At 27.8% G+C, this 25,033-nt stretch overlaps 1 protein-coding gene across 6 annotated transcripts in view; it reads right to left on the bottom strand.

Moving 5' to 3' along the window:
* Positions 1-25,033, bottom strand: part of LOC101239749 (otoferlin) — a 209,604-nt gene that overhangs the window by 73,002 nt on the left and 111,569 nt on the right. For all 6 annotated transcript variants that reach the window (XM_065796214.1, XM_065796217.1, XM_065796218.1 and 3 more), the window contains 4 exons: positions 13,521-13,655; positions 10,508-10,622; positions 9,970-10,151; positions 709-870 (listed from right to left, as the gene is read on the bottom strand). In XM_065796214.1, coding sequence (XP_065652286.1) covers positions 709-870; positions 9,970-10,151; positions 10,508-10,622; positions 13,521-13,655 — 594 coding nt within the window. The remainder of the gene's footprint in view (positions 1-708; positions 871-9,969; positions 10,152-10,507; positions 10,623-13,520; positions 13,656-25,033) is intronic.

A 25,033-nucleotide genomic window follows, 5' to 3' on the forward strand; every position in this document is an offset into this window, starting at 1 on the left:
CATCAGATAGTTAAGGTCAACAATCTTATTTGAAGCGTAAAGCATGCAAAGTGTTTAAAAAAGTCTCAAATGGCTGAAAACTAGATTTTAAGGGAGAAAAATGATATATATAAGTTAATTGATGATATATATAAAATTAAATTATATATTGATATGTATGTTAAATGATATATACAAAGTTAATATCTGATATGCTGTCGTTCCCCTTCAGTGGAGTATTAACTTCTTAAAGTTTCAAAATGACATTTAAGCAATATATTAATTACTTATCTAATATTAGATTTAAAATTATTGGCAAATTACAAATGAAATACCAAAAAAGTGTGTATATATGTATTTGGAAAGAAAAACCTTTTAACAAATATCATATAAACAACAAATAACTCGAAATAATTAATAATTAATAAGTTAGAAATGAGATAATATTATATACATGATTAAAATCCAGTCTAATTTTTAATTTAATATTAGTATATAATTAATTAGTAGATAATAGATTTAGTAGATAAACATAACAATCATACTATTATTTGTAATTTTTATTACTTTAATACTTTTTTGTCATCAAAACATTTTATGGTGCAGGATGGGCCGTGTTTTGAGGTGTGTTTAAGAAATAGTTTATAATAAAGTTTTTCAGAATTTATAGTCCTTACATCATTAATGATTTAAAATTACCCATGTAAAATATGTAAAAAATTTAAAAACCTGTAAAAGCTCAAAAGCTGCAAGCAATTCACCAGCAGAATTATTTCCTCTGTAAATAGGAAACCATTCAAGTTTTGGTGGGAAGAAAGGCTTTTCATAAGGATCTGATGCTCGCTTAACAATAGGTCGACAAAACGTACGCCCAATAAATTTGATTTTAACCTAATAAAAAGTTTATAGAATACATGTAAATGCTTCAATTAAATAACTTAAATTATGTATATCTGTTGAGGCATAGTTATCTTTCTTATCTTGTTGTACTTAAATATATATACATATATATTAAAAATATAAATATATAAAAATTCTGGAACACTCTTAGATATATTTTGTTGATTTTCAATTTTCAGTTTTAACTTATTTATTTCTAAAGCTTGAATTCCAATTTCTTGAATTCAAGTAATATTTTGAGATTTTCAATTTCCGCCAAAAGTTCCACTTTAACCAACACTCGCTGACCTTTTTAAACATTTGTCATGCTATTTTTTTTTTTTATAGTATTTATTTAATTTATCTCTTGGGATTTGATGCGGTTTTGTTACGATATTGTTTGATACAGTTGAATACAGACTAAAATTTAAATAACTTCAATTAAGAAAAAAAAAAAGAAAAATTCCAACACATATGTAAAACATGTAAAAGCACAAGTTAATTTATTTACTGCAACAAAAAATTAACAATGCAGAAAACAGTATAAACTTTCAGAATTATTGGTACTAAAATTCATTAACTGTAAAATTTTAAACTTGCTTTTAACTCTTTTTAAATACCAAACTTGTCTGGTTAAATAAACACATATTACATCTACAGAGGCAGATGTTAAACAAGATGATACATCTTAATAAGAACAAAGTACAATACGACTTTGAAAAAATTAAAACTAACTATAATCAATTTAAGTCCAATATGTTATTAAAATATCAAAACTTAAGCGATGGCAGATTTATAAACATTAAGGAGAAAAAAATAAACAATAATTATTTTACTTTTTTTGATCCAAAAGAGAAAGAGTGCCCATGTATCTTATTTGACTGTCATCTAATAACCTTTTGTTGAACATTGTATTACCATTCTAATTCTCTAACTATCATCCACATTTGATGATTATGCTCCTTAACTTTACACAAACATCAAATGTGATATTAATGTAGAACTTCTATTTTAAATATATTCAATGGTCTTGAAGGGAAAGAATAATGCTTGTAAATTATATCTGTAAAAGTGTGTATATTATAAAGAATATTGTAGTTGTGCAATTAGTTGTGCATTTATTTAAACTCATTACTATTGATTATTTGCAATAATGAAACAAATAATGAAACTGATTGTGGTAATTTGAATCGTATGAATAATGAAAAACTAGTCAGTATAAATTAACTGAAAAATAATTTACCATTACTCTCTAAAATATGTGAAAAAACATTTTTATTTTAAGGTTATTTGTTTTCAATTAAGTTAATTATTAAATCAAGGATTATATTCTTCAAAAAGAAATTGGAGGATCACCATTTTATTTCAACGGCAATCTATACTTTTGATGTGTGTAGAGCAATGAAAATTTTTTCAAGTTTAATTATTGCACTATATAAATAAATAATAAATAAACAACATTTAAAGTAGGATATGTTTTGTAAGAATTTAAATGAATGTTATAAAATTGTTTCCTCACTTTTTCACTTTGAACTATTTATTTAAAAGTTGTTAAAAGTTAAAGGAATTTTCAATTAAAATTTACTTTAATAGAACAAATTAATTCGAATTATATGAACTTGTTTTGTCACTCTCTCACTTTTCATTTTTTCAGCATTACTTTTCATAGTTATACTTCTTTTATTATTTTAAATATTATTACTATTTATTTTTATTATTTTATTATTAAAATTTTTATTTTAAAGTTGAAATAGACTTTTAAAATAAAAGATTTTAATTAGAGATTTCATCATTTAAAGTCTTTATCTTTATAAAATGTTTATAAAATATCTTTAAATTAAAGAATATTGTTATAAAAAAAATATATCAATAAAATTTAAATATGTTGTTTGAAAAAAAAAATTCCCTTATTTAAGAAACTTATACTATTTATTTTTAAAAACATTCATAACACAACATTAGTATATTATGTTTGCTTTCACACAGTTAGTGAGTTATTTTTAAATGAGGCGACTGCTTATGGGTGAATTTCTTAACGGTCAAAAAAAATTAAAAAAATTTTTAAACTATAGATTAATAAATAAAATAGTGAATACAAAAACTTAATTTTGATAAAAAGAATTTTCTTTTCTTTAACATAGTTTGGAAATTATAAAAGTAAGAAAAAATTGTAAAATAACATTACAAGTTTTTTTTTCCAATTTGATTCAAGTTAATAAAAAAATTTTTAAAAACAGAAAGTATAAAAAATTTATTTTACTAAATGGTATATATACTATATGCTACTTACGACAACATCTAATGATTGCCTTAAGCAATACCAATAAATGACAAACCAGATAGATTTAATAATATATTTACACTGATTGGTTTTTTTATTGTGTCATAGTTTAAGTTCGGCTGATGCGTAAAGAGGGTTCAGCAAAATAAAAACTATTACGATAAAACAAAAGGAACACAAATTGGTACTAAGTTACAAGCAATTGTGAATTAAGATTGATTATAAGGAAATGGAATCATACAATTCAACAAAAGCCATTGAAAACTGGTTATTTAAACTATCCCGGACAAATAAATCAGACAAAGTTAAAAGACTTAGTTACATGGCACAGTGGGTCAGAAGCCGACAAACCATACAAAAAAGTTTTTAAATTTTGAAATTTTGAAAAAGGAAAATTTTGCTCAATATACTAATAAGCCAGAAATTATATTTTATTAAAAAATAATTTTTCAATAAAACGCCATATTTGTTGTTTAAATTATTTCCTTAAATACTTTTTATCAATAACAACAAAAAAGTGTGAAAATTTTATTTTTTTACATCTTTTGAAAACTTTGATTTCTTATTTTAAAGAAGTTTAAGTTTATTTTTTAACTTATAAATGACTTATATAGTATTATGTTAATATTTAAATCACATAAAAAAAAAATTTTTTTGCATTTTATATAAATATTTTCAACAATGCAAACATCAATAATTTTGAGTTATAAGTTTTTAGTTTTTTCAAAAATATCATTTAAAACCATCGGATCAACCTGTATCAACCGCTTAAAATGATATATAATTGAATACCAATATGACATTGATCTTGTGGTATAAAAATTGACTGCCTATAGCTGCCTAAACGAATACACTTTTAAATTCAATTAACTATGTCCACGTTTCTTGTTAATGCGTTTTTGATCGATAACAAAAAATTTAAGAAGATTTGAAATTTAAAAACTGCAGTTTGACTTTATAATAATTTTTATTAAAGACATAAGTTTAAAATTAAATATTTTCGTATTTTTTAATTGCTTTCCAGTAACTTCCTCGTATTTGCTCAATGAACATTAAGATCGCATTGAAACCATTATTCCTATTTTTATGCTACCGTTTTAAAGTAATAAAAACTCAAAGACTGGGATAAAATATGAATTATATACTTCTATGTAGTACAAGTTTGGGACATAATATTTATTATTTATTTTATAATTTCCGAAAACAATAAAATTATATGTAATCGATAAAAAACACGATAACAACCAATGAGAAATAAAGGAAAGGAACTGAGTTTCATAGTTACTGCTTGTAAAAAATTACTTTATTAAAAACATTTTAAATTTCTTTCAAATTAAAAGTATTTTATTGAACAGACAATCTCTTAAAAATGGATAGGAGATGTCTTATGAATTATATAATGGAAAATAATTTACTACAAAATGATGATTTACATGCAAAGATTTTGAGTTTTGTTTCCCAAAGCAATTTTGAAGAATCTAATGATAACTTGTCAATTATTTCGAAATTCATTTACCAAGCTAAAAAAAAGTGGAAAAAAATCGAATAGAACAAGTGCAGTATTTGAAAAAAGATGTAAAGTTTGGTTAAACCAAACTATATTTGACTGTAAAAAAAAAAAAAAAATCGAAACAAAAACCTGTGGTATGTTTACTTTAACTATGTGTAAATTTATTATAATGTGTATAATTTATTTGTATTATTACGACGATTTAATAATTGATAAAATAATATTATACTTTAAGGTGGACGCCCTTCGATTTTGGTTGAAGATGCGTCTGTGAGAACTAAAGATCGCATAATTAAAGAGCTTTTGAGTAAATATAATTTAAACGAACTTTTATATGCAGCAAGTAAAAGTTTGAAAAGGGATAAAAGGTTTATAGAAGCAACAGTAGTTAAAAAAATATACAACAAAGAATTATCGACAGAATCACTTACTTCAGAACAATCATTAGCGCTAGTCTTAGATGCTAATTTATCCAAAGAAATTTATCAGCATTTAAAAAACAATGCGCTTCTATTCAGCTCTCTATACCCATCCTATCATATTGCAAAAGAGGCTAAAAAAAATGCTACCCTAAACACATTCAGGTCAGTGACTACTCTGCAGAGCTTACAAGTTCTTCTTTTTCATACTGCATCAAGAATATGTTCAGCTTATAGTGTTGTGTTAAATTCACCTGTGCTTAAAGATTGTACTAAACTATATATTATATACAAAGCAGGTTTTGATGGTGCAACAGGACAATCTGTTTATAAACAACTGTCAGATGTTTCTAGTGAACTTCATACAGATGAATCACTTTTCATAACTTGCTTGGTTCCTCTAGAACTATATTGTTTCAAAGATGACAAAAAACAGGTTGTTTGGAGAAATCCGAAACCATCATCAACTAATTACTGCAGACCTCAGATTTAAATATAGAAAAGAATCAAATGAAGTAATTCTTGCAGAATTTGAGTCAATTATGGCTTCTATTAAAGAGATAACATTATCTGTTGCACCTGTTTTATTGGAGGACGGTACAACAAAGGAAGTTGAAATACAACATATTGTAAATTTAACAATGATAGATAGAAAAATTCAAACTATTATTTCCACAGCAACCAACTCATACCAATGCTGTTCAGTGTGTGGTGCATCTCCAATCGAAATGAACAATTTATCTTTAGTTGTTCAAAAAAAAACTTAGGCAATATAAAACATGGCGTTTCAACTTTGCATGCTTGGATAAGGTTTTTAGAATGTATGCTCCATATCTCTTATAAGATGCCGATTATGAAGTGGCAGGCTAGAAATCAAGACGAAAAAAATATTGTTAAACTGAGAAAGCTTGAAGTCTATGCTGAATTTCCAACAAGGATAGGTCTTGTCATAGACCAACCGAGAATAGGTGGGGCAGGTACATCAAACGATGGCAACACAGCTAGGCGATTTTTTCAGCAATACGATGTCTCAGCTAGTATAATGAACATCGATGTAGATCTTATGAAAAGGCTTCATATTATTCTGGCCACAATATCAAGTGGTTATGAAATTAACTCATCCAAATTTAAAACATTCTGTTGGGAAACTGCTTCACTCTATGTATTCCAGAACCCTTGTTATCCTATGACCCAAACACTTCATAAGATTTTGATTCATGGCTATGAAGTCATCGAACTATTTACTCTTCCATTAGGTATGTTTTCTGAAGAGGCTCAAGAGGCTACCAATAAGGTTTTTAAGATTTTTCGTGAAAATTTTACAAGAAAATGCGATCGGAAAAAAAACAATATAGACCTTTCTCATCACCTTTTATGTGCATCTGATCCTTTAATTTGCACATTAAAAAAGAAGATACATAACAAAAAAAAAAGTCTACCATCTGGTGTACTTGAACTATTGCAAGAGCCAACGATAGAATACTCTGCGTAAAACATAAATTTAAATAATATCCTTGTTGTTAATTTTGTTGGGTAAAAACGGAATTTTTTATAAATGGAAAATAAATGAGTTTTTTAATAATTTGCATAATTATGTAATAAAATTTGAAGTTTTTGAAAAACAAATGTTATTTTTTCCACAAATTATGTTTTTCAATATAATAAACTGTTTCTAATTAAAAAAAATAAAAAAATTTTGGTTTTAGAGGTTTTGGCTAGAAAATGTCATTTTTGACCCACTGTGCATGGACAACAAAACTCCCGTTGAAAAGTCTCAGTTGAAAAGCCAAATTGAATCAAAAACTTTCTTGTGAACTCCTTTTTCATTTTTTTAAAGACTTTACGAATAACTTTTCTAGAGTATTAATAAAAAGTTACTTGTAAAATAAGTGCATTAGAGAAAACTAAAGTCACTCATCCCAACGTGTGCATTTTCTGAAATTAGAAAAGCAATTTTTATCAATAGTTTACAATAATTATTTTGGTTTTCAAAAATATTTTCTAGTTTACCCATAGCATGTATGCTTTATATTTTTACATATATGCAAAAATGACTTAACTGTACAAGAAACACACATAATGCAAAATTTTTCTAAAAATGGTAACGCACAACTAAAAACATTTATGGGCAACTAAATTTTTAATAAATTTAAGCTAAATTTTTACTTTTAGTCACTCGATGGCAACTGAACAAAATCTGACTGTACATAACTGTGGTTTTACATACAGTAAGAACAGAATTTAATCGTACAAAGTAATTTTTCAATAAAATTAACATCTTTGAATAAAATACTGTATCATGCAGTAATTAAAAAGATTTTTTTTTCTCCAATTATTCATTTGGTAAAAAACCTTCAAAAACATTGTTAAATTTGTCCTTATGCTTTTGAATTACCTGGTTAAGAATTTGAAACAAAAAGAAGGGGATAAAAACACTTGCACATAAAATAATTGTACAAGAAAAACTTTATAGGTTAAAGCTAAGAAAAAATACTAGTTTATTAAAATAACTGAGAAACAGTTTCAAGTTTTGTATTTTATTAATACACTTTAACATTTAGTTGGTCCTACTTTTGCTTTAATTATATCCAACAAAGCATTTTGGCATTGATTCTATTAGACATTTGATTTGATTATTGTCAACGTTAGACCATGATTTAACAACAGCTTCCTCCAAATCTTCTTTTTTAATAAATGCTCTATTACTTATTTTCTTATCTAATAAAGTCCATAAATGCTCTATCGAATTCAAATCTGGACTCTGTGAAGGCCATTCTAAAACATTTATGCCATTTTCATCAAAAAAGGTTTTAGATTTTTTAGCACTATGCTTTGGATCATTGTCTTATTGAAATAAAAAACGGTTTCCCAATCTATGTCTTTTAGCAGAAGATTTTAAATTTCATTTTAATATATTGTTATACAAATCAGCATTCATAGATTTATCAATAAATTCTTGTTTACCTACACCATTCCATGCCATAAAAGCCCATAACATTACACTTCCACCACCATGTTTAACTGTTCCTCTTGTGCAACTCAAATTAAATGCTTCACCCCTCTTTCGCCAAACTCTCTAGGCACAATCAGGTTTTTTTAAATTAAACTTGGATTCATTGGACCAAAGCACTTTTTTTCAAAATGATGCTGGCTTTAAATAATACTTTTTTGCAAAATTTATTCTTCTATTCATATGATTTTTTCATAAAAACGGTTATTTCCAAGCTATACATCCACTAAACCCTGCTTTATAAATGCGATTTCTAATTGATGTTAGTCAAATTGTGTTTCCTGGTAAGTTTTTCAGATGATTTGCTATATTTTTTGCACTTTCAAACCGAATTTTTTTTATCATTCTTAAAATTTCTTTATCATCTTGTGAGGTTGTCTTCAGCTTTCTCCTCATCCAGTACAAATTTCAAATGTTTTATATTGTTTGTATTTATTTACAAAGGTTCCAACTGATGTACAAATATTCCAAATGATGGAATATTTGTAAGTTCTTCAACTTTTTTACAAGTATTGCCTTGTTTAACCAAGTCTATAACAAGTTTTTGTTGAGTAGTATTTAAATATTTACCTTTGGGGGCCATAATGTTCAATGAACAAAGTTTTTAATGACCTTTTTTATCAAAAATGTTGTTAATTGCTGAAAATAATATTCTAGAAATATAAACTCAATAATAAAATTGATATTTTATAAATTAAAAAAACCATAAACATTCATAACAAATAATAAAACAGGTCGTACAATTAATTTTTGTGCACGCAAATTAATACCTGTGTAAGTAAAAAATCAAAAATTGTATAACAAACACATTTTCTTATATTTTTACTGATTAATTATAAATAAGAAAAAGCCATAATAAATTTAAATGAAAAGAATTTTTTTTAAATAAATTAAAAAAAAATTCATTATTAATCAAGATAAAAGCAAGTTTTTGCAAAATAAAATGCAAAAATTACTTTGTACGATTAAATTCTTTTCTCACTGTATATATATATACATATATATATATATATATATATATATATATATATATATATATATATATATATATATATATATATATATATGAATATATATATATATATATATATATATATATATATATATATATATATATATGAATATATATAAATATATATATATATATATATATATATATATATATATATATATATATATATATATATATATATATATATATATATATATATATATATGAAGACCTCAGTGGAAAAACCGGCGTTGTCACATTTAAAAAGTATTGAGAAAGTATTTATTGATCATTAATAAAAGTCTTTATTTAAAGCAAATGAAACTAAGCAATTTAAAAAAATTTATATTATAATTATTTTATTTAAAATTTATTTAAAAACAAAACATTTTGTAATTTTTTATACAAAAATTTTTTTTTCTTTGCTTTAAATAAAGACATTTATTAATGATCAACAAATACTTTCTCAATACTTTTTAAATGTGACAACGCCGGTTTTTCCACTGAGGTCTTCATATATATATATATATATATATATATATATATATATATATATATATATATATATATATATATATATATATATATATATATATATATATATATATATATATATATATATATATATATATATATATATATATATATACATATATTATATATATATATATATATATATATATATTTATATATATCTTCTATATATATATATGTATACATATATAACAAATATCAGAATCTTAAAAAAAAACATTTTTTTAACATGTTAAGGACAAATTGTTATTTTTTGCCAGTGCAACAATTGTCTTTTTTAATATTTACAAATCCTCACCTAAATATAAAAAGAATTCTAGCAGATTAAGAATTCTAGCACACTAAAACTTTAAATAATAAAAATACCTCTGAATCATAATCAAAAATCTCAACAATTATGATTGGTGGATTACTTAAAACAAATTCAATATCTCCATAAAGCTTGAGATTTTGAAATAAAATGGTCTGATTCCATGTTGGGCATCTTGTTTGTTGTATAATATTAGTATCACCAGCATGATTGTTTAATATTACACGACTAAATGCATCTAAAATAAATATTTACCAATAAATTTTAATCCAACCAACTTGACACATTAAAAATATTTTTATATTTTTTAAGAATCAATTAAGAAAAAAACTTGCAAGTCTAAAATTCATTTAAAACAGATAAAAGATTTTGAATCTTATTTTAGTATTTTTATTATTAAACTTCACAAAACCTTTATAAAGTAATATAACTGCAATAGTAAATTACAATAAATTCCAACAACAACAAAATTATTCTATGAAAAATTCTATTTTATACATAAAACTCATAATAAATTCCAACTTTTTTATAAATTATAAAAAAAAATTTAAAATACAAAAAAAATCAAAGTTTTCAAAAGCAAAAAAATCAAACCTGAGACACCAGTATCATCCATTCCAATCAACTCTCTTGCTTGATATATATGTGCTCGCAATGTGAAGTTTTGAACAACTGAATAATAAAGCTCAGATGGCAGAGGATAGGTAAGCTTTAAAATTATTTGATTAACTATATACATGTATATATATATATATATTATTTAAAATTAAGTATCGCCTGGCAATTAAGGAAACATGACTCTGAGTTTCACCCCCAAGAAGGTCATCACATGGTACAATAAGTTACATATATAGTATATGTACCATATAGTACATATTCCTATAGTAGTTAGTTAGTTAACTGCAATGCAACTTTATCATATTGCATATAGCGCTTTAGCGGCACAGTGGTGGTTTTTTTGGAACATGTTCAACTGATTCTTAAAGGCGTTTAGGCTTTTAGCATTTGCAATCTCATAGGCAAGTACAATCTCATAGGCAAGATTGGAGTGGTGCCAGCTAACAGTTTCTTTACCAGATTTGATCTCCACAAGAATGTCTTTATTTGAGTGTGGTCAGGTCTAAAATGCAAAGTCTTTTTTATAAGCTAGATGCTTTATACTATGAGCTATTTTAGTGGCGCATCTCTGGACTCTTATATTTATATCTTTAATTGTATTTTCGGATATTTGGACATTTTATCTTGGATATATTTTGAAATTGGGATATATTTTGATATTTTTTTATGATATTTGGAGATTTTGTATAATTGAATATTTATATCTTTAATTGTATGTGGGTTCCAACTTGAATCAGAGAATTTATATGATTATAATTTTAAGATGAGGACGGATGTAGGTTATGCATAATTTTTTCCATAACGCTACATTGCACGAAATGGCATGCTTAAAAGGATAAATGTTCTTTTAAGCATGCCAAGCATCTCATTGGCCTTAGAGATAGCAGTGCATACCTGGTACATGTACTATATTGTATATGTACTATATACCATATAGTGGCGTGAAACTCAAAGTCATGTTTCTCTAATTACTAGGTGTTATTACTTAATTTTTCATAATATAATTTGCTTAACTCTGCATTGAGCGCAAATTATATTACACATATTTATATATATATATATATATATATATATTTATATATAAATATATACATATATACATATATATGTATACATATATATGTATACATATATATATATATATATATATATATATATATATATATATATATATATATATATATATATATATATATATATATATATATATATATATATATATATATATATTAATGCTATTCGCAATTATCAAATGAAGGCTTTTTTTTATATATATATATATACATATATATATATAATATCTTTAATTGTAATTGTATGTTGAATATATAGAAAAAACTAAATAATTTTTTTCATACATAACTCAGAGTTTCACGCAACTTGCTATCATCAGATGTTACAAATCTTAAAAATAACAATAAACAAAATGAACTTACATTTGTTTTACAAAGGTTACCTTTGTTAAACAAACGAAATGAACTTGCATCTAAGTGTCGCCATGAAAATATGTTCATGATCAATAACTTTAATGCCATAAAAAAGGACGCTCCACAGTATTTTAAATATATTTTGTTGTTGTTATTTTTAAGATTTGCAACATCTGACAATCGCAAGTTTGCGTGAAACTCCGAGTTATGCTTGAAATAAATCGAGTATTATAATTATTTAGTTTTTATTATATATTGCTCTACATTGGTATTGAGCACTTTTGACCAAGAAGTATTTACATAAAAACTACAATAAATAAATAAATATATACATAAATAAAAGAATATATTTTTTTTTTATTTATATATTTATATATATATATATAAATATATAAGCAACAAATGCTTAGGCTGATGTCTTTTTTCACTTTGCTTATAATTGTGCCTACTAGGCAGGTATGGAGACTATTTTTCTTTTTGTCAGTTTCAAGTCAAGCTGCATTTAACTCCATGGTTTTCACCTCTATTTGCAACTACTATTTTGAACCGTAATAACTTTTTTATCTTAATCACAAAAAAAAATTATTAAAACAACTCTTTTGAAAACAAACATCTTTTTGCTTTTGCAAAAATTAATGCAAAAAGGTCTGACACTTGGCTCCAATATTCTAAGTTTACTTACAATTATATTTTACTTCAAAAGGTTCTAGAGACTTTTAGAAAATATTCAAAAGAGTAATTAACTGAAAAGTTTAGCATGTTACCTCTATGTACTTGGTTTATTAACTTTCCCAAGGATAAAACAGAACTATTTGCAAAGAAGTTTTCCTCTAATTTGACTTTTGTATCTAATTACCAGACTCCTCTTGTCAGTCCAGAGAAATAGGTTAATCAATATCCAAATTACTGAATTCCATTGTTAAAGTTATTTCTCTCAACCCTTACGACTATCTGTCATCCAGACAACATCCTTGTCATAGTCATACAAAAGTGTTTTCTAGAACTTTCTTCAATACACTCTTAAGTATCTAATAAGTGCTTAACTTAACCTGTTTTAATTAATTTAATTAACTTTCTGCTTGCTCTTATTCTATCGCTGAAGTGTTGATATTAAAAACTATTACAGCTATTTGATGGAATACTGGATGATATACTGGTTTACTTCATAAGCTAACTTTGGTCTAACTGGTAAAGGTTTTAAAATTGTTGAATTATCTTTTTTTAACTGTAGTATTAAAGTTGCCCTTAATGTATAACACTCTACTTTAATTCCAGCAACTACTGGGGTATCATACATACATACATACATGTATGTATGTATGTATGTATGTATGTATGTATGTATGTATGTATGTATGTATGTATGTATGTATGTATGTATGTATGTATGTATGTATGTATGTATGTATGTATGTATGTATGTATGTATGTATGTATGTATGTATGTATGTATGTATGTATGTATGTATGTATGTATGTATGTATGTATGTAAAGACAAAATATTTTTCTTTCATTTTGTACTTTTGTAAATTCATTTTAAAATTGTCTAAATAAATCTTACATTTAGATGTGTGTAACCTTTTGGAGCATGCAACAAGATATTATGTTTCAAATCAGAAGTTCCTAACCATAGCAAACATGTCAACTTGCACTTTATAGCTGATTCTTTTATTCCATGACTACTGGTGGATGGAAGCTTTTTAAATAAAAAAATATAACAAATACTTTCTTAAAGATAAACTAATATCTCCAATAACAATATTAATGAAAATATTAAAATGTATATATATATGTAACTCTTCTAAATGTAGTCTAATAAAATAACATTTTACACTAAATAGTATTATATATATATATATATAATTTAAATAAATCCTATTTATTTATTATTGAGGACTCCTATACATACTAGAGTACTTGTATTTTAGTTGCAAATACATGACATTATATTATATTTTATATATATATCCTTATCTTGTTGTCGAAAGAGATTTTTAATGTAAAAAAAGTCTTTTTTAACAACAATTTTGCTACCTCGACAATTAAGCTACATTTGATTGTCATCGAAAAGTTAAAACAATTAAAGTACATTAAGTTTTATCATTTTTTTAAAAACCGCAATAATAATGACTAGAAAGCTTTTTTTAATTAATAGAGTCTTTGCTTTTGTTTTCTTGAAAAAAAAAATTTTAAACATGCGTGGAGTGTTGCTACATCAACTATCTTATAGCCTGCTGCTACAAGAAGCATTGCTACATTGACTATCTTATAGCCTGATTTGCAATTGAGTGTTGCTACATTGGTTATCTTATAGCCTAACTTGCAACAGAGTGCTGCTACATCGACTGAGGATTTGGTTGGGGCAGGCAGTCTATTATTTAAGAAAAAAAAAATCATTTGAGTTTTTAAATTTTTTCTGGTCTGCTTTATAAGTGCTCTCTTTAAAACTACAGTTTATGAAAGAAACTTTTCGACTACCATGAAAGACTATATATATATATATATATATATATATATATATATATATATATATATATATATATATATATATATATATATATATATATATATATATATATAGACATCTAAAACAGTTACCATAGCACATTATTTTCCATAGCTGCTTCAATGCTGCTATATGAACTAGCTTTGCTAGTTAATGATGAACTTATGGTTCATGTATTGTTCCGTGTAACTTATTAATAATAATAATAATAATAATAATAAATAATATATATATATATATATATATATATATATATATATATATATATATATATATATATATATATATATATATATATATATATATATATATATATATATATATATGTTGGTCGTTTTTAACTCCCATAAAATATAAACATATTTAAAAAAAAAAACTTAATATAGAAGATCAAAACAAGTTTAAAAACTTGAAAAAATACTTTTTTTACTGATAGACTACCTGCCCAAACCTTCCTTGCATGTTACCCATTTAGGTTTCCGTAATTGTATCAGGTTACATGTAAGATCATAAATCACCATGGCAATATGTAATCTAATGCAACCTATTCTATGTGCTGCTACTTTGTAGGATTCGCTTTCTATGCAGAATAGAAGTAGGGTACTTCCTGTTATCAATACTATCTATTATGCCATGTCTGTAATAGTATCTATTTTTGGCTGTTATATTGTTAGTGATAGTTTGAGGTGTCTTAGCTACTGTGTTAGCTCACCAGTAATTTACTATATATTTTTGTGTTCTGTCTTATAGTAACTTACAAGTGAATGAACATTGTACCTATGGTACAATGTTCATTCACTTGTAAGTTACTATATGTATGTTTTTTTTCTGTCTTAACCTCTGGTGCAGTGTTTATCTGCCCATTAATTATTATATTTTTGTTTTCTGTTTTTATCCCTGCACAATGTTCATTCTCCCATAAGTTACTATATGTATGTTTGTGATCTATCTACACTTCAAGCATGGTGTTTACTCTAAGTTATTATGTGTATGTTTGTTTTCTGCTTGAATCTCTGGTGTAGTGTTAGCTTAGTCACCAACTAGTGGCTTAAGCTTTATAACATATACTCACCTTAATTTCCAGTATTCCTTTTAAGATAATTTTTTTCCCAACAAAATTATAAAATCTCCTGTTCAGTATTTTAAAGTACTGCTTACAGAAGTGACTTCTGTTACTGGTAATATGTAATCCAGTACAGTACTACACCATGCCCTGCTATCTTGTAGGATTCATTTTTCATTCATCATTCTAGGCAGGAAATAATCTAAACCTGTGTTACATTGTTGCTTGCCTAGGATGATGAATCTGGACACTTCACTTTTTTTAATATTTAGAAAAATGTAGGAGGTATTAAATTTTTAGAAAATTGACATTAAAAATCTGCTAAAAAGTCATTTTTTTCGTATTTAAAAATACTAAATATACTTACAGACAATTGAAATTTATTTAAAAAAAAGTTAATATACCAATTTTTCAAGGTCTTTAATCTAATATTTATACATAAATATCATTAGAATACTCAAAGTTGGTCAAAAAAAGATTTTGTAATAAAAATATTTATTTTTGACTATGCTTTTTTATTTTTATTTTATTATAGATACCTATATTATGATATAAATACCCATATATTATTATAGATACCTAATATATTAAATCTATGGCTCTCCTGCTCTCAAAAGAGAGTAGAGAATATCATTTTAAAAGAGATCATGTACATTTTCAAAAGATCATCTGGTGTTGCTGCCTTGAAAAGAACAACAAACACATTCCAGTTAATAAAAATTTGGAAGGTCTGGTTCAAGCTTTCTGTAAACACTCCATAGCACATATTTCCACACCAGCACATGGGCAGCAGCTCTATTGGCTAAGAGTGATAGCTTGTGGCCTATGGTGACTATTGTAAGCATTCGATCAATTGAAATCCATTCTGTAGGTCTTACGTCTGGCTCTGATGTGCTAGCCCATAAGCGCAAGGAGTGAGTGTGTTTAGCTTTCTATTCACCCGATTTGAAAGTGAACGAAAACAAACTGAGACCATACAAGATGACCAAACGGTACATACTAATGCACTACACCATCACACCTGTAGACATCAACAGTCTCTAAAATCAGCATATCAAATATTTGTTCTTTATTATATACTTTTGTTCATAATCTTTTTTTGACCTTATCCTGGTACATTTATTCAGATTTGTGTGATAATGTGTGAATGAGACCGTATATTTGTGAGAAGCATAACAGAGCCAAAATTTTCCACAAAAATACATATTAGCGTATTTTTATAACAAATGTATTCTTAGTTGGAATGTACTGAACTAAACTACTAGAGTTTAAAAACTTTACTTACTAAAGTTTAGACATATCACGATCTCATTAGGTTTTTTGTTTCTATCCAGTTTTCTTGATCTTACGTTGCTAAGTTAGTTTGTTATGGTTTGCACTATACAGTCTTCACTAACATTCTTTGGTCATTTTGTTGATACCATTGTTTTTCAACGTTACATTTTTCAGTGGTTAGCTTTTAGTAAAAAATCACATTTATTGTCTCATCTGTTTATTTTCTCACTATTCTCTGTCTGCTGATTATATGTTTGTATTTTTTTATTTCTAGCTAATCATTTTTTAATTTATCTGAGTCTGTTTTGTGAGATAGCTATTGTCTCTACTTATCAGGCAAGATTTATATTTCCCATACTATTGGAATTACAACATTTTCTACTAACTACTTATGTACTAACCACAAACCATCTTAACTTAGTTTCAATGTTTATGAGTGGTATTTACTTATTATATTTATAAGACACATTTTAGCCATAAAAGAAACGGTAAGTTACTCATAACTATTAATTTTTATTTTCTATTTGCTTTGTGTTATTTCTATACATTAAAATTGTTTATTTTAATACATGTGCACACATGCATGTGCGCACGTTTGTCTCTTCTGGTGTAAGTGTACATGATATTTATATGTATTTACATATTTGTTTATATTCACACCATGCGCATCCTTAACCACCCTCATGAGATCTCTAAGAATGTTGGAGCTGTATTAAAAACTGGGATAGGGATTGGGATTTTTGGCTTTTGTAGTGTAGTCCTATTATATTGCAATATTGACTAGCATGATGTAGAGTGCAGGCAATGAGATCTGTTGCAAGGACACGCTGCTGACGAGTGGCGTTAGTGCAGGTCTTGGGCTCTCCGAATTGTCATTGGTGATCCCAGTGCATTCCTGAGGAGGGGGATCACCATTATCTACTACTTAATTCTGATTGGTTATCATAGCGCCAACATTTTTTTACCTCTTACACCCACGTATTATAGCGCTTTGTGAGCTTTATATTATGAATTTGTTACATTAACGACATTTATATACTTTTATGTCACAAAGATTATTATCAGTTTTCAATTTATTATCTAGAGTTTAGACCATAAATAGTAGCACATTTATTAGCCTATTTTTTCTTGTTATATTGCTCGTACTATCATTTTTTATACTATTTTGTTTAATATTTTGTTATCTACTTATTTTATTTTATTATGTTTTTGTATGGTGCGATAATTTTAGCCATGGTTGCCATTAATAAACCAGAGGATCTATATTGACTTTTTTACTCATAGACCATTGTTTTATCATTTGATTAGGATGACTAGAGCATGAGTTATTGTTCACCCTATCCTTGAGTCAAAAAATTTTATTCCTCCTACAAAATAGTCTTTACATCCATTAATGATTCTCATCCAATGACATCATCTACAATCTACATCTATTTTCACATTTTCTCCCAGGTCTACATAACTGGACGGCTCCATTGGTCATTTTTTGCGACCATTGTGTCGCATAAACAAACAAATTTATTCTTTTGTGGCTGGTAAGCCCTGACTTTTTCAAATGTACACCACAAAGACAAAACGGACATTAGACTATCCCGCTGGATGTGGTACGACGCTCAATAATCTAATGACTACGCTGACACTCACGCACACGTTCATTCTGAAGCTCCACAATGCACGTCAGATCAACGCTCGCTGACTATGTGCTCGGATCTAAAATCTCACTCCATAGCATATCATTCAACACCAGCACGGGGTAGCAGCTCTTTTGGCTAAGAGTGATGGATTGTGGCCTATGGTGACTAATGTGTGCACTCGATTAATTGAAATCCAATCTGTAGGTCTTATGTCTGGCTCTGATGTGCAAGCCTATAAGTGCAAGGAGTGAGTGTGTTTAGCTTTCTATTCACCCGATTTGAAAGTGAACGAAAACAAACTGAGACCATACAAGATGACCAAACGGAACATACTAATGCACTACATCATCACACCTGTAGACATCAACAGTCTTTAAATCAGTATATCAAATATTTGTTCTTTGTTGCATATGTTCTACACACAGAGTGACTAGAGCATTAGTTGTTTCCATAGTTTTCCCCATGCCCCCTTATCGTCTATTCTTCGTTTTTCTACTTCACAAAAGTCTTGTCACACATTTTATATTTTCTGATGATTTTTACAATCTGTTTTTATTTTCACATCTCCCAGGTCTACATAACTAGACAGCTCCGTTGGTCACTTTTTGTGATCTTTGTGTCGCATAAACAATTATATTATTATAGATACCTAATATATTACATCTATGGCTCTTCTGCTCTCAAAAGAGAGTAGAGAATACAATTTTAAAAGAGATCATGTACATTTTCAAAAGATCATCTGCTGTTGCTGCCTCGAAAAAAACAACAAATGCATTCCAGTTAATAAAAATTTAAAAGGTCTTGTTCAAGTTTTCTGTAAGCCTGAGTTTACACTGAAAGTATTTGCCTACCCTACAGGATTATGCCCAGGTTGTAAGAAAAACTTTTATCTCTGTAAGGCTGGAAAAACTATTGCAGCCACAGTTACTCTAAAATGGAAAAATGCTGATTTGTCTAGCTTGTAAACCTCTATCGATTCGAAGATATTATTCAGTATATACAGGTAATTAGATAGATTATTAAATAAAAGTATGAAAAAGGGAATTAGCTCAACACTGAAACTTTGCCAAACATGCTACTGTGAAATTGCTAAAGGTAAACCCCACAAATGTTCACCTTTTAAGGCTAGCACAAATCTTTCTGAGAGTATTTCTAAAATTTCCAAAAAAGTAAAGAAACAGGTAGCATCTTCCTTTCTTAAACAAACTTATTCCGATCAAGAGCAAAGTCTAGGAGCTCAGGCCATTCTCAGAACAGGTAAAATATTGTTAAATCTATAATATGTATTCTTAAAATAACAGTTTATCTTATGATAAACTATTATTCTTGTCTTATACACTTGTCTTATATAACACTTGGTACTCCATATATATGATTACTCCATTTAAGTAATGAGAGAAAGACTTCTAATAATGAGGTAGAAGCTTTGGTAAATACCTTAGGACTTAGTCAGTTTAAGTCTAATGAAATGTTAAAAACTTTTAGGAAAAGTGGTGTAAAGTCAAAAAAAGTTGTGCAAAGAGTCAAACATGGAGAAAAAGTAAACTACTTTTCCACTACTATGTCGCTGAATTATTAGACATTCAAGAAAAGGAAAAAGATAACAATTATGCTACAGTGAAGAGAGATTTAGTATATACTGAAGATATTACAACATTTCTGGATTTTGTAATGAAATCTGGTGAAAAAAATGAAGAAGTATAAGGTATAAATAAATAAGTATATTGTAAATTTTTCTAAAATATATCATTCATCACAAATTTATCATTTTTAAAAGGATAAAAAATTATTATTTCCACATATTTAGAATGTTATTAATCCCTGTCTGCTCAAGATAGAAGACAAATCCCTAAGTATAATAAGAGAAGTTCTATTACCAGAACTTCACCTTCTGATAGGATTTGTTAACCATTTGGCAGAATTTATAATGCAGCTTTGGTCTGGATTTATAGATTGGGTCAAGAGCATTGAATGCCTTCAAAAAGGTTACCATGGAGGAACATTTAAAGGAAACACATGTAGAGAGATACTTAAAAGTTGTGACAAACTTGAGATGATAATGCCTGTGAACTGTATCCTCTCTTGGAAAAAATGAGAAAGTTTAATAAGGTTGTTCATGGTGTCTTTGGCTATAAACTTGACCAAAACTACTCAATTTTAACTGAAAGTTTTTACACAAAGTTATAAAGATGTGCAAGACTGTTGCAGAGTGGTAACCGCTGTATTCTTTAACCTTTGTGTTTGAAACCAAGTTATTAATAAACATATTTCTTGTAAAAATTTTTAGTTTTTAGATAAACAGCTCATGGTTACCTGGAAAGTACATGTTGTAACCGCACCTCTGGAAACATTTGTTAATTTGAGTGGCCTTATGCAGTTTAATGAGCAGACATCTGAACCTTGCCATTCCAAGTGTAATAAACAAGTTTGGAGTTTTGCAGTACAGCAACAAACATAAGCAAAGAAGCAAAAGAATTGCTGAAGTGTTCAGTTCAAATAATTTATTGAACATACAGAAATTGTACATCAAAACACAAACATAATTGAAATCTTAAGTTGAAAAAAATTTGTAAATTCATTCAAAAATAAAATAAAAATATATTAGTATAAATGATTTTAAAATATTTTATTTAATATTTATTATGTTATTATTATTAATATTTTAGGTTACTAGGCAACTATGCATACTACTCTTCTATTATATACTATTAAATACTTATATACTATTAGTATGTTCTACTTTACTAAACATACTATGTTCCTAAATCAGTTTTAAGTGTATCTAAACTTTTTTTTGCCAACTTAAAGCAGACTAATGATGTTGATGTATAAATACAAAATTAAAAATGCATAAAAAGTTGGAATATAGAGTTATTTTATGTTAACTTTACTATTCTGTCAGTATATTTAGTTTTTTTAAATACAAAAAAAATGACTTTTTAACAGATTTTCATTATCAATTCTCTAAAAATGTGATACCTCCCAGATTTTTCTAAATATGAAAATGAGGTGTCCAGATGCCCCACTTACTATAATTATTAACATTTTTTGTGTACTTACTCGGATAGTAAACTTAAACCTTAAATTTCTGAGTTGTGCTGTAGAAATTATTTAAACCATGCTCAAAGTAAACAATAATATTAAACTTAAAACCATCACCACCAGTGTTTCAATACATCTTTTACAAATATTTGTGGCTTGAAAGTAACTTTCTATCAGTCAAATCTTATCTCTTTCAAAATTCACGAGACTTGCTTGCTCTTTGTGAGACTAATTTGAACTTGGGTCTTTTTTCTTCGGAAATCAGTATTGATGGCTACTATCCTACTACTTTTGCCCCAATAGTCACATGCTTGGCTTGGACGAATACTTGGGCATCAATTCCCTAATTTATCAAGAAATTAGGTTTGAATCCATCATTATTTACTGCATCTCTAAAATCAACTACATTTCTCTTTGTTCTTTATTGATCTCCTTATTCTCAAGTACTCTTTTAGATGTAATCTCTAATCTCTAATTAGCTGAGACTTTTCACTTTACCACTCTGCCAACATTGTTGTTATTAGTGACTTTAGTGCTCATCACACTGAATGGCTTGTCTCTGACCCTGACTCCACTAATCCTTTTAGCACTAAAGCTCATAACTTCTTAACCTCTTACTAAGATAGTCACTTTGTGACTCAATTCACAGACAATAATAATCCCTTTTACTCCTTCATCTGTGTCTTGTCTCTGACCCTAGCTTGTATTCAGTTTCTCCTTGTTTTTCTTTAGGTGGTTCAGATCATGCAGCGATCTCTATAAATCTTTTATCTTGTACTTCTTCTTCAGACTCACCCTATCATCACACTACCTATTACTACCCTAAGGCTGACTGGGATTTTTATTGCAATTGTTTTAGTGATGATCTTTGAGCTGATATTCTTTGTTTCTCCACTGATAATGTGCCTCTTATGTAACCTCCTGGATCCAGGCAGGTATGGAAACTTTTAAATCAAGTTGTCCAATTTAAGTCAAGCCTCAATATACTCCAAGGTTTTCATCTTCTTGTGCAATTGCTTCGGAGAACACATCTGCAAGACAATAACAGGTATGTTGAACGGGCCACAAGCTGTAGAAGAGTCTAAGCAGGAAATCACTTTAGATACAGAAGCTGGAGTGATATGAATGTCAAGCAATGGATCAACCTGTTTGTTGGCAATATCAGGTAGAACGCAACTAGTGCAATCAAGAGATGATATTGATGAAAAATTTATAGTAAACAATTCAGCTTTGTCTTTAGGTGAGGTGACAAAGTCTGAACCATACAAAAGAGATGGAATTTGCCCTTATTATTAATACTATTAAAGATTCTCCAGAAGTCACGAGAGCCTAATTTTTGTGATGAAATACGAGATTTCATAACCTGAGAATAGCAGGCTTTGGCGTTATACAAAACCTTTTTACAATGGTTTCTAGCAGTAATAAACAGTCTGTTTTCTAAAGAACTGTTTTGCTGATAGATATGGAAGTAACGGTTTCAATTGGCAATCCCAGCAGCACAATGTGAGGAAAGCCTTGGAGGAGAGTGAGGCTTGACCTGAAATCATCGAGAGGGAACAAAAGATTCCATGCCAGCCTGAATCCACAAAGTTATGTAAGAGGCACATTTGGCGACAGGAACACGAAAGATTTCTACCCAAGGGTCATCACAAAGAAAACACAGAAAGAGTCCCAGCCAGCTTTAGGGTAATTGTAAGAGGTACAATGATAGGGGGATTCAGGTGATGAAGAAGAATGAGATACTAGTTTTAGAGAGATCAAACTGTGATCAGAAGCACCTAAGGGTGAATTTGGAGAAACTGAGCACTGACTAGGATCAGAAAAAAGACATAAGTCGAGTAGAGAACGTAAATGATTCGGGTTGTCTGGAAAGCGAGTTGGAAAGTTGACTATTTGAGTTAGGGATTGATCAGAAATAACATCAAAAAGAGTGCAGTCTTGAGATGAAGGAGAGTGATATAGAACAAAGAGAAAGGTGATAGAGTGAAGTGGTGCTAAACGAAAGCACATGAAATAATAGTCTGTGGATTCAAACCTAGTTTCACGACAAATGGGTGAATTCTTACGAATGTAAAAACCCAGGCCAAGCATGTGACTATTGAAGTCTTTACAAATTAAAGGAAGATAACCATCAACACTAAGATTGCAAGATGAAACAGTTGAACTCAAATTAGTCTCACAAAGAGTAAGTAGACCTGGTGAACTTTGCAAGAGATAAGACTCGACAAAAGAAAAGTTACTTCAAAGACCAAGAACATTAGTGAATGATAGGTTTAGAGAACTTGGTGATAATGCTGGTTTTTAGTGTTTTATAGTTTTTGGTCTAATCAGTCTTCTCTCTATTATTAACAAGGTCTTTGAGTTTTTAATCAAAACACTTCTAACATCCCTTTTTGAGTCTAATAACTTATTCACTGACAATCAATATGGTTTTTGATCTTCTTGTTCTACGACTGACTTTTTAATTGTTGTAACTGAAAGACTCTGTTATGCATTAGGAGGATGCAAGATGGAGGCAGCAAGATAAGGGGTATTGCTCTTGACATATCTAAAGCTTTTAAAAAAGTTTGCATGCTAACCTTCTCCATAAGCTTGCTTCATATGGTGTATCTGGTAAAATTTTTGAGATTATCAAATCGTTTTATTTTCACCGCAATATCAAAGTTATCCTCGAAGGGCAACACTCTTCTTTATTTTCAGTAACTTTTCAGGGTACCTTAAGATTTAATCCTTGATCCTGAATGCAACTTTCAACTTTTTAACCTTCTGTCAGCTGTTTCCCTGCTCTTTACACTATTCTTCTTTTTTTAGTAATCCACAACTTTATAGTGTTTACTCTTAGCCTTTTTAGGAGTGAATCAGTTTGGAAAAAAGAATAAGGTCAGTCAATGTATGTCCTTTTATCATAATCTTATTAATAATCCTTTTATGTTCTACCTATTCAAGTCAGTTGATGTATGTTGCACATACATCAGCTGACTTGTACACTCCATTGCACAAACCCATAAATAATCAGTTGGTAAAACAAAAATAAAAAAACATTAATAAAATTAAATCAATTAAATCAAATGATAAAATCAGTAAAGAAATAAAATAAAAACATTGCTAACTAAAAAAAAAAAAGCAACATGCTAGTTTAAGTTGAGTTTTTAAGGGTTTTTTTTTTTAATTTAGTTTCCTTGTATATTTTAATGGTTTTTAATTAAAGTGTATTAACTGTGTCAACTTAAAGCACAAAAACAACTTTTATACCATAAATGCTAAAATCTCTTCAAGCTAAGGATTAAAGGATTCAAGCTTATCTCCAAAAAAAATCTCGGGTTAGAATCAAAGGATTTCCAAGCACCTCAATGAATTTGTACCATTTAATTTTACCAGCATATAAGTAGCATAGTCTTGGTCTGTCATATGTAATACAACTCCAGATCCCCACTGAACCTCCTTCATTCTGTAACCAAGGTACAATGAAGCAATTATGAAACTTTTCATTATGGTTTCAAACTAATACTCTACTTTTTCTATTACTCTTTTGTGCATAACAAACGGGAGGGGAC

Source organism: Hydra vulgaris, chromosome 04 (assembly GCF_038396675.1).
Source record: "Hydra vulgaris chromosome 04, alternate assembly HydraT2T_AEP".
NCBI classification, from domain to species: domain Eukaryota; kingdom Metazoa; phylum Cnidaria; class Hydrozoa; order Anthoathecata; family Hydridae; genus Hydra; species Hydra vulgaris.